The sequence below is a fragment of the Aulonocara sp. 'chitande type north' Nkhata Bay genome, linkage group LG12 (genome assembly GCF_057382095.1).
Source record: "Aulonocara sp. 'chitande type north' Nkhata Bay isolate Kocher_YH1m ecotype deep benthic linkage group LG12, A_spYH_male_GT1.1, whole genome shotgun sequence".
Taxonomy (NCBI): domain Eukaryota; kingdom Metazoa; phylum Chordata; class Actinopteri; order Cichliformes; family Cichlidae; genus Aulonocara; species Aulonocara sp. 'chitande type north' Nkhata Bay.
In genome coordinates this window covers 10,785,938-10,798,259 of record NC_141355.1, presented here as the reverse complement: position 1 = coordinate 10,798,259, position 12,322 = coordinate 10,785,938, and the positions used below count along the sequence as shown (strand labels likewise).

Sequence of the window (12,322 nt, the reverse complement as noted above, 5' to 3'; positions counted from 1 at the left end):
AAACAAACTATGGATAGTTTCACATTCTTGGTGCTGAAGTAAACTGAAGAACCCTGCATCATCTGCTCATAATCCATTTCTGTTTGACCTCTGCTCTGTTTAATTAAAGGTCAATTATAGCTCAGTAACCATTAACAGGAGAGTGTGGAGTGGGGTGGAGTATGGCCCTGATTCACTGATATTCCAATTCCTTCTACCCGATGAAGGTCAGCAAAGGTTACTGAAGACTTAATGACCATTTACAACACAGAGTGTGAGTAGCAATCATCCATGACCTATCCCAGAGTTTTTTTCCCCCTTGAAAACAGGCATGTTATTTTCTGCCACATATATGACACAGTCTGGCAGGACTGTAATTATCAGTCTTAAAAACTTGAATGAAACATACAAGTCTTAAGCATCCCCAAACAAAGAGTATTTAAATATCCCTGACTTTAATGTGCTATAATTGTCTAAATTTAATCTCAATATGAGAATATTTTTTTTATTAATGTTCACTGCTCTGTTTTTAATTATTTCCTAGTTTGGATTCACTATCTAGTCTTGGCAACTGCTGAGTGATAAAGGAACGCAAACACTTAACATTTGGTTACAGCTGAACCCAGTGGCGTGTCTAGAAAATTTTTGTTGGGGGGGGGCAGGTAGGGGCACAGATTTGGAGAAGGGTGGCAGATGTAATTGGCAGATAATGTTAAAAACAATTCTACCAACCGTTAACCATAATTCAATAACCCTATAAACCTAATAACTGAATGCGCTTTTAACTCTTATTAGAATGAGATTTTAACCACTACGGTGCAAAGTTTTTAGATACTGCGTTGATAAAGTACAAGAGATATAATCAGTTAGTGTTTATTCAGCAGTCAAGGACATCAATATTTGCATAGTATTTTTACTGACATGCAGTGCACATATGTTTTGGGCAAAAACATTTTTGAATATTAAAATACGAACATTTTTAACATACAACTGGCAAATTAGCCAATGCCAATGCAAAACCAATGCCTATTAAAAAAAGAAGATAACCTTCTCACAAACCGGTGTTTGATTTTGAAACAGGAAAAAAGTGGGGAAACAAATGAAAAGACTAACATTTGACTAAAACCTGAAAGCAAGAAAATACTTTATATGCTGCCTTATGGTAAACTTTGGTAATATTGATGTAAAAAGAACAACACTGGCTGATGATGAAATACAGTCAGCTGGCATGGTGACACTGCCAGTATTAACCTGCAGGGCTGGACTGGGACAGAAAATCTGGCATTTTGACTACAGACCGGCCCACCAGGTATTAAAGCCATAAAGCCTTTGAATGAAAACAAATGCTGTTGTGACAGTGATGTACACTGTCTTATGGTATATGTATGATTTCTATACATTTTACGTCAGATAAAAACTTTGTTTGCAAGATTCAGATAATTATTTAATAAAAGCTAAATATTTGAAATGAGAATAAGAAAGAAAAGTATTTCTTTGTGCCCCACCTCTCCCTGTTAATGCCCTACCTGGCCCCCTGGCAACACTTTGCTAGATCCGCCCCTGCACAGCTATCAGCTGTCAGCTGCTTAGAAAAGGATCCTGGTGTTATTTGTCTCTCAGAAACAGTTCATAACTTCCCTTCAACTCATTTATGTCACCTAAAAGGTAGACCTGTTTCTCCATCACCTGTTCAGCTCTGATGATTCAGTAAGGACATCTCCGGGTTTCATCCTCATGTTTCCCTCTCACCACATATCCAAACCGATATCATGACCAGCAGGTTTACAGCTGTGGCTCCAGCAAACATCAGCTGATACTAGAAATTAATATTAAATAAATTCTAACAACAGCTGATCAAGCTTAAACGTGCTACTGTCGTTTAGCGCGACATCCGCTGGTTTCCTGTTTCTGGCGGAAAGTGGGCGATAAATAAACAAGAGAGAAAAGCCAATCAGCTGATCATTGATCAGTTTCATGATTGAAGTAGAAACAGAAGAGAGAGGGGGGGGGGGGGGATAAGAGAAGAGGCAGCTGTGCAGCGTAAAGACAGAATAACTCCAGCTTTGTGTCTTTTTCCATTCTAGCTAAAGCAAACTGCGTCTCTTCTCAGCTCAATACAAAACACATAATATTTTCTCTGAATGAGGGACCATTCCATTTTTTAAGGAGCCGTTGGCAACTCTACTAACTAACCTTATGAATAATATAAAGTTCACTATCAGTAACATCATAGCAACCGAACAGCTGTATAGAAACTCTGTCACGCTAGCACAACGAAAATAAACTCCACCTAAACTTGGTTTATATCTGACCCAGATAGAATGCAGGTCATAACTTCTTACCTGAAGTTCAGTTCACCTGATACTCGGACCGGCGGCTGCCTCGGGTCTCTCCTCCTCCTGCCTCCCCTTCCCTCATCCACCTGTTGCCTCTGTGGAAGCTCCGCCATAGCCACCACCAAACAACTGAGTTATTTTTACACATCGACCTGCATCTGGCCAATCCACCACCTCTCATTGTTCATGCCGTTACAAAAAAAAAAAAAAAAAAAAGTCATCAGCCCATCCTGCAAATGTCCGATGGCTAGTCCAGCTATGTTAACTTGTTAATCTTTCGCCAAAAAAGACAGACAGGCTTCACCTGAGCAAAAACAGGACAAAGGTGAATGTATCTCCCACAAAAGCTCAATTGGGTTATACTGAGAGCAGAAAACTAGGTCAAACTTGGCCTTTCCTTAATGCAAAGGCTTACTGTTATGAGACCAACCGGGGGTCTCGTAAGACTTGAGCTCTAATTTCTATGTTTTATGAGCCCCTAGTTAGGTGACTGTCTGACAGGGACAGCTCTGTCATCTTCAAAATAAAAAGGCCCACTGCACTTAAACCAGAGGAAAGTGACTCAATATGCACATAACTTTACTCAGTGAGCATAACATTCATGGCCACAAGGCCTTCAATAACGTTAAGGTGTCCCTGGTTGGCCTAAATCTTCAACCTTTTTGTATCCAACTTTACTGCGTATCATTCTTTATCATTCTTCAACCAACATTTTCTGTCATTTCCTTGTGAAAGACACAATAAAATCAAAAAGTAATAATCATTAAATAAGTATCATGCTCTGAGGCTTGCTGCCACTGAAACCGAAGCTTAAAGAGGGTGACAAAAGGAAGATTACCAGGTAATTCTTCATTAAAAAAAATAAGACTGGAAAAAACCCCAGTGCGATAGCATCATAACATGTTCGAACCAAGAGGTAATCTGTGTGTGTCTGAGCAGTGTTTAGTTTACCAGGATTGAATGAAACACATACTGATACAGCGACCTGGTTTGTGAGTTTCACGAGGTTGATCGTAGGTAACATAAGAACAGCAGTAACACCAGGCATGCTCACAAAATTATGGGATGAGCTTGACCACTGTATAGACGTAGGCTGTGTGTCCAGAGGGCAACACCTTGAGCACTTGTGAACATTGGAAATTTTGTATGTAACTTTATATTCAGCCATGTATTTTAAATTTAGCATTTTATGAAAGTTGGACCTTATTTGACATTGAAGACGAGGTCTGAAGTCCAAATTAATGTGATATTTACAATACCCAGATATGATTCCCTATGTGTCTATATGTTGCCAATACAAACAATGGCAGTAGGAAACAGAGTTTTAAATAGCTCTATGCAGCGTTATTGTCACTTTGACATTCAGATCAATCTATTGACCTTGAAGGAGAGGTCAAAAGTAACATGATATAGGGCTGCTCGATTATGGCAAAAATGATAATCACGATTATTTTCACTGAAATTGAGATCACGATTATTTGACGATATTTATTTAACCCTTTAAGACCTACTATAGAACCAAGTCCACCAGAGCTTATATTATTTTTTTACATGCTGTAGTGCCATTTGTGGGAGCATTTCAAGTTGCTATACATCAATACAACTATTATAGCCCATATTTTAATAATATGTATGCATTAAGTGCATAGTAATTACATAAATTGCAAAAAAGTGCAATAAACTACAAAAAAATTGAAAATCGCGTTTGTTTTGTTTACATATATTTCTACTTGGAGAAATTTAAGAGGTTTATCCCTCAAAACTTTAAATACAATAAAGTTGCAAAAAATAGTTTCCCACCACAGGAAATTTATTTTGAGTGTCTTCATAGTTTTATTTTGGAGATACAGCAATTTTTATATACTGCAGGAAAAACAAAAAACAATCCTATGATGCAAATTTGCAAAGAAAACAGCATATGCATCATTTCACTGTGGGAAGTGTTACGACCAGCTGATAGGAACGGCGAAGCGTGTTTCTGGAATATTATGTTTTTGTTCCTGCAAGCGCTTTTTATGCAATTTTTGCAAAGCTATATGTGGAAGGAAACCGTGACCGAGGACAAGCTGATGGCATCAGATGTAAGTACAACTCCTCCGGTTTCATATGCAAAACAAATTATTGTGCTAGCTTACACGGTTCAGGTTCTACAGGGATTTAACAATAGTTACGCAAAACGGAGCGTGCTGCTCTGACCGGCTTTAAAGGGTTAACAATGACTTTTAAAAAATAATATAAAATAGTGTGCAACACCACTGAAGTTTTTTTTTTTTAAACTCTCTTTTCAACCAACGGCAGTCACTCTCCAAATAACTTCTGCTTAGCTTTCCGAGCTTCCCTCGGGTCCTCTTAATCAGCGGTCTCCAACCTTTTTTGCGCCACGGACCGGTTTATGCCCGACAATATTTTCACGGACCGGCCTTTAAGGTGTCGCGGATAAATGAGGGAGGGGCTAATAATCGGCTCAGTCATTTTTAATGATCGTTGAAAGCCCAGATCGTAATCGTGATTAAAATTCGATTAATTGAGCAGCCCTAACATGATATTTAAAATCTTTATACCTATGTCGACAATACACGCCACAGTCGTAAGAATAGTTATAGGCTTTTTGTCAATTTTCGACCAATAAATCTTCGAGTTGCAGTTTAAGACTGTGGTGGGTGTAAGCCAAATTTGAATGGATTATTAACATGAACCCCCCTCCACACACTACAATATTTTATCAAGATTTATTTAAAGCTTTTAAACCTATCATATTTACAGACAGAAAGAATAACCTCGTTGGTGGAGGTAACAAAACATTACCCAAGCCAGACGAGTAACACTAATCCTAAACAGGGTGCCTGGGACCTAGGCCCTGTGCTTCGTACGTCGCTTACTACATCCAAGATCAAATGAAACATCCAAGACCAAATCATCGCGCTAACTCTGAGCTCGCTATTCCAGTTCCCCGAACACACCTGTTGTTGACGATTAGTATAGCTGGATGAAGTAATGTGAGATCACTGGGTGGCCCAACAGGGGCTACGCATCGATAGTAGAAACATTGATCGGCAACCCTTTGATTGGTCGGCGAAAATGTCGAAGGAGCGCGCTCGGTATTTTTCGGCAGCAGAGCAAGAACTCTTGAGTGAGGGATTTCAGGAGTTTCAGAGTTTAATTAAAACGCAAGGGAACACTGCAAAGGCTGCAAAAGCAAGGAGAGAGGGCTGGCAGAAAGTTGCTGACAAATCAAACTCGTAAGTAATTTAATAATAACAATAATAATGGAGTGGATTTATATAGCGCTTTTCAAGGCACCCAAAGCGCTTTACAATGCCACTATTCATTCACTCTCACATTCACACACTGGTGGAGGCAGCTACGGTTGTAGCCACAGCTGCCCTGGGGCAGACTGACAGAAGCCAGGCTGCCATATTGCGCCATCGGCCCCTCTGGCCAACACCAGTAGGCGGTAGGGTAGATTTATCATATCACACCATATTATCCAATATTATATTACATTATATTATATTATAATATGTTATATTATATCCCCTTTCACATTAGAGCCACAACAGGACCCACTAGAACATGGGAACAAGTAAAAGTGAAATATAAGAATATTCTACAGAATGGTAATATTTATCTCGCAGATGCCAACAGACTTAATAAACTGATCCGTAAGGCCAGCAATGTTGTGGGGATGGAGCTGGACTCCCTCAAGGTGGTGTCGGAGAGGCGGATGCTGTCCAAGATAAAGACAATGTTGGATAACACCTCCCACCCACTCCATGACATGCTGGTCAGTCACAGGAGCACGTTCAGTGAGAGACTGAGATTACCGAAAAGCACCACTGAACGACACAGGAAATCATTCCTGCCTGTGGCCATCTCCCTGTACAACGCATCCACTTAACACACTGTTTGCTGCTACAACTACACATGTTTCTTTTCCAAATATTTATTTATAAGTGACTTATGTATGTATGTATGTATATATATGTATATATTGTACTATTCTTAGTTAGCGTATTGTCTGTCTTGTCTTAATGTTGGTTTAAAATGGAGCACTGTAACAAAAAATAATTTCCCCCAGGGATCAATAAAGTATTCTGATTCTGATTCTGATTATATTGCTTGTCGTCTCTTGGAAAGAGACCCTGGAATACTCTGTTTGTTTGTTCATAACAGCAACCAAGAAAAGGGCAGAGCAAAAAAAAAGACAGGTGGTGGTCCTGCACCCCCTCGTCAACAAGTTGGTTAAGTGAATAATACCCTCACGGGAAAATCGATATCTCTCTATGAGCACACTGTCGCGCTGAGCTAAAGGATCCTGTCTGTCCCGCAATATACGCTGAATTCTGAGGACTCTCCTTATCAATCTTGCACCTTCCGCAATGGGTTGCTCGCGTAAACGGACAGGATATGACTGCGACAGACTTCCCAAATCCACCTTCGCTTTTATAGCCGTGGTCTCTCATCTTGATTACACGAAGTAATTTACAATTACTACTCTGAAATATGAATTACATCTGTAATAATCACATACATGTAATAGAATGTTAATAGTACATTTCCCTTTTTTAGGGAATGACCTGTGTGTATCTGTGTGAAATCAATAAAAGGATCAAGTGCTGCATTATCTTTGGTTACAGTGATGTTATTTATTTATGGTGAAACAGTGGTGGAATATCACTGTTGCTTTCGTATGAATGACGCGGGCATACCTGCGTGGCCGCGATCTAATCCTGTTTACATAAAGTAAACCTGCTCCCCAGCAGGTTTATGCTTACGGCTCTGTTGCTATGACAGCAAGTCCCGGATGGGCTTCGGGGAACCGAACGATCCAGGATCACGCGAAATCGTCAACAATCTAATCCAGCTAACTCACTTAGCGCGGTACGAAGCACAGGCCCCTAGTGTGCGCTATGATGACGAACAATTTCAAATGAAGCTTTTCAAACAAGACTTCCCAAAGCTGTGAACAGCTTTCAAAATATGTGGACTCTCCTGAAAAGGTGAGTCTGTGTTGCTACATTTACACATCCACTATAACCTGAAACACTCACCTCTCTGCATATGATTTCAAATCTAAAGATGAGCTGTGTAATACACCCAAACACACCACACCAATATTAAGTATTCTAAACAGACTCTATTAACACTGTTGGTTTAAAAACTCTGTTATATTTGACCTTGGAAGTTTCATATATAGTTTTCCTCCAGTGACAGGTTTATGCTTTACAGAGGTGCCCAGATGTTTTATAGCTAACGTCCACACTGGACCGTGGCTAGAGCGAATTTGTGCAGCAATAAGTACAGGGTGGCTGCTGGTCACAGAGTCTTGTGGGAAAGAGCCCATGAAATCACATTTTCACCAAAGTGGAAACTATTAAGGCCTGAAAAGTGTTGTGCTGTGCAATTCCTTTCAGTAGTGACTCAGACATTCTTGAAATATTAAAGACAACATTAGCTTTAAAGCCCTTGTAATCTTTCCTATCAAGTGGCTGATCAAAGCAGACGGGTCGGTTTTGGCGTACTCCTCCACAAAGATTTGTCATAAACAGGGCAGGGAGACAGTTTGGCCTATTACTAAAGTGCTTCAGGCATAGGGTGCATAAAGGACAACTAATTTTCCTCTAACTTTGCTTAAAAAGTGGTCATTAAAACACACAATTAAATGCACAGTAAAAGACAGCAAGCCTAAAGCCTAGAAGACTTTCATTGACTTTTTTAACCTTTCTTTTTCTGCACATCTGTTGAGCATATTAAAAAAGAGCCAGTGCCGAGACACCAGCATTACAATGCAAGAGATAACTAAAATGCATAAGAGGCTGTCCACTCGGAATCAGCCAATTTTCAAATGCATGTCTGTTTTCTCTTTCCTGCATTTCTATGCAAGGAAACTCTTCTTCCCTATTTCTTAATGAGCCCAGTTCTGCCAGGAAGCGGCCACACATGCAGCCAAAACAAGTATGATGTATTCTGGAACATGGCTGCATGTACTGGAAATAATTAGTTCCATGGTTTAATTTCTGGTTAATGACAACATTCAGTGCTGTCATGAATACTGACAACAGGAGGACTGATCCTCATAAACCATAAAACAACGTTCCGCTGAGATCCTCCAAACTGAATATCATCAGGAATATCCCCAAAAATCCGGCAAGGTGTTGTCAGTAAACAGCACACATGCGCTCGTCAACCTGTTTGGCGGTTCTGATTCATTCCAACCAAGAGTGAGCAAACGACAGGACAGGAAAACAAACAAAATGATAAGCCCAGATTTCTCAGGACAGGGAGCTTGCTGACTTCAGATCAGCTGACTTCTGTTGAATCTTCTTCTTTGAAGTGATTCAACGTTAATGACATCACACTTTGATCTGAATGAATGTATATGAATGTAAATGATTGAAAATGTTAGTGTATAATTTATGCTTTAAAACAATTAACAAGTGAGATTAATTTAGTCGATGTGGATTTTCTTTTAACCTTAAGGCCCCACACTTTGAACATGAATCATGGATCTTTGTTCACAGTTTACCTAATTTCAGAATTAGATTTCATCCCTCTTCATTGGATGAAAAGCAGCTCATAAACCACCAAGCTTTTAGCCATCCACTCTATTCTAGTTCCATTTGGTGATTAATAAGAATCACTGTGAAAACAGGTGATGTGAATGTCAGTTTCAGATGACAAAGTTAAAAACTGTTCTATTAATTTATTCTTACCGGGTCCGATCAGTGCGTTCCTACTCAACCTTGCCTGTATTACTCAGAACAGTGAAATAGGAGACAGAGTGACATTACACAGAGACAGATGTTTTAAGGTCAGAGAGAAGAAGAGGGGCCTATTAGACATTCTTCTAGAACAATCCCCTTGCTTTTGCTATTCACAGTCACAGAAAGACAAAGATAAGGAAGTAGAAAAGGTGAAATGGCTTTGCCCTGCTCATTCACTGCACAACAGATAAACTCAGATCATCTGGCAGACTGGAGACATTACTAATCCGGCTCAGTTGGGATTCAGGGGGAAGTGCTATTGTTCTCAGAGTGCCATTAAACTCCCCATCAACTGGAGTGCTGCTCACAACCACTGACAGAGAGGAGGTATATCGTATACTGTTCAAGCCTTGGCTGTGGTCTGCATACACGGTCTTGAGCTACCGGCTGCGATCAGCATGATTTATGAAGAGTTAAAGCGTGAGGTGTGAAAAAGTGAGTGAGGCAGCAAGGAAGGAAGGAGGAAGGAGATAAACATACAAATAGAAAAAAGGAAGACGAGGACAAACAGAATTGGACAATGTGTGCAAAAGTGAGCATGGAGGTGACTTTAGAAGTGGATGGAAAGAAAACAGTTTGCCTTTGCTTCAGTTCAACCATGCGATCACTTAAAGAAGAAAAGCACATACACACATAGGTCACTGAGAGACGAAGTGCTTGATTCGACCGTGGTGTCTGAAATTAATCAGTGGGTGACACCAACAAAATCTCCTACCATAAGGCCTGGTCATCCTGTGTCCTTCGGACTGAGAACGCACTGATCTGACACCCATGACGTGACCTTAATGTTATGACTCAAAGCTAAAAGTCATTAGAATTACTCACAAGCTGAGTGAAATGAACCAAGCGGGTCCTTAAGAAAAAAAGTGCTCACTCCATCTACCACAACATAAGCAAAATCCTGAAGTAATACTTACACGTACATTTCAATAGTATTCTCATTTGTACAAAAATTATACATGAAAAAATGACAAAAGGTGAATTTGTTTCACCCTAAAGAGGGTCAAACTGTAACTCTAACATGGTGCTCTAAGTCACAGGTGCTAATCCTCCCAATAACCCTACAGTCTATATAATGAGTAGATTTTGATGTGTATTGATTATAATAATTATTTTATTTTATTTTTATTTTTTTGTTATCTGTTTGCCAAGACTTTGAAATAATATAATAAAACCACAAATGACATATTCCAATCACAGGGTTACAGTTATGGTTAGGGAGTTTTGCTGACGATGACTTAGATCTCAGAGGGCCTGGCCAATCTAAACCCAAATGCTTGGTATATGCACCTAAGCCTACCCACCTTCGATCTGAGGTCAGCATTTTTTAATAGACCCATTTGGGGTTTGATTTCTGTGCTTTTTCTTGTGTGCAACACACAGTTTAGGGGCCCCTGAGTAACTTGCTGCAACTGTTGACCCTTAAACCATTTTAAGTTGGTGAACTGAAATGTGGTGAGTCACAGAGAGATTTCCACTTTCCAAACCTCCATTAATAGGTCCCCAGTAAGCTAGTAGATGTTAAGGGGATAAATAAAGCTTTTCACATGTCACAGCTATACTGTGTGTGTGTATCGTATAATGCCAGTGTGTTGATGACCTGTGTTAGAGTCAGAATTAGAGGATATATCAGAGTACACCCTGGACAGGTCATCAATCTGTCAACGGGCTTCAGGACAATTAAAATAACACAAATGTCCTTAAATTAAAGTTTGGCTTACATCAGACAGCAAACGTAAAAGCATAAAAATAAACATATATAATAATAATGATAAAAAAAACCCTGAAAAAAACAACAACCCTGATTTGATTCTTTGGATTCACTACTTCTGCTAATCATAAGGTTGCACGCATGAATCAAAAAGCAAAGAACCTTATGCAAGGCAGTAGAAATACAAGTACACTAACCAATACAAACAAGAAGAGATTGATTCATTCTGTCACACTTACTTAAAAGAGACATAAAAAGTAAATATATATATATATATATCATTAATAACAATAATAATAATAATAATAATAATAATAATAAGAAGAAGAAGAAGAAGAAGAAGAAAAGCAAAATTAAAGCAGCTAAATTAAAAGCTCTAAAACAGCCCTGAGAGAGTGGAGGAGCTGTTTTTACACCATGAAATATATCCTAATTTATGTGTATCCATTAATATATTATAAATATATAAAATTACAGTAATTATTCTCATGTGAACGTTATCCCTTTAAACTAGTTTAGGGAAATGTGCAGTCATCTGCAAACTATCACTTCTACGGCTGCCAGAGTCTTCTCCTCTGTGCTCCGTCGGCTTCAGAGCGCTCAGACCTCCGCTTCACATCCCCTGCTCCCCCGGGCGCACTCACCTAACTTTTGCGGCCACGGAAGAAATCGCATCACTCCTCAGATTCTTCCTTTTGGACACCGCAGTTCCCATGCTGAAGTGGAAACAACCCAGGGGAGAAAACGCAGACCATTCCACAGATTGGTCGGCGAAGGATGCAGACAGGAGAGGAAAAAACCGCGAGGAAACGGCAAAATGAGAAGCATCAGTGCGCACGGCCCACGAGCTCAATCATCTCATGTTCATCTCGGTGTTTAGAAAGAGAAAGCTGAGTGTTCCAGAGGAGCCGCGGACTCTGCGTAAAGCGCAGGAGCGCAACTGGAAGATGCGGGGAATATGGACCACCGCGCTATGCTCTGCTCTCCTCATCCAACTAACGTGTCCACAAAGGAAGCCAGACCATAAAAGGAAGAGCAGCCCTCGTGGCTGCCGCACAGCGCGGACAGGTGCGGGGTGGGCAGCAGCGAGAGGAGGAGAACACGCTGCTTCATTACACGGGTGTATGTGAGATGAAAAGAGGTGTGGACACTCGAGCCCACAAGTAATCACGCCGCTTATTATCTGCAAACGACGCGTGTGGCATTCAGAGACTGTGGGGACAGACGGGCGCAAACAGTAATATCACATTTTAAACCTGCTGAGATACTTCTTGTGTTTTACTTTGTTTCCAACATCGTGAGTGGGGCTTTTTAAAATTCTCTGTCTGAGGTGACATATCAGTGAGATGTGGCAAAGCTTTTACATAAAACGACTCAAATTTGGTAACATTTGGGTTGGTGTGACAGCATACTGCGCAGTTATAATGTTTTATATGTGTGCTGTACTTTGATCCCATTTCCCATACACGTTTCTGCTATTAGGAATTATTGTTCACTCTGATAGTTCTCTTAACAAGCAAAAGCATCTGAGA

General features: G+C 40.0%; 1 protein-coding gene across 1 annotated transcript in view; it reads right to left on the bottom strand.

Annotated features, from left to right (window-relative positions):
• Positions 1 to 11,895, bottom strand: part of LOC147316962 (NMDA receptor synaptonuclear signaling and neuronal migration factor-like) — a 74,450-nt gene extending 62,555 nt beyond the window's left edge. The window contains exon 1 of the mRNA XM_086313496.1: positions 11,435 to 11,895. Coding sequence (XP_086169622.1) covers positions 11,435 to 11,505 — 71 coding nt within the window. The 5' untranslated portion in view covers positions 11,506 to 11,895. The remainder of the gene's footprint in view (positions 1 to 11,434) is intronic.
• Between the last annotated feature and the right edge of the window lie 427 nt (positions 11,896 to 12,322).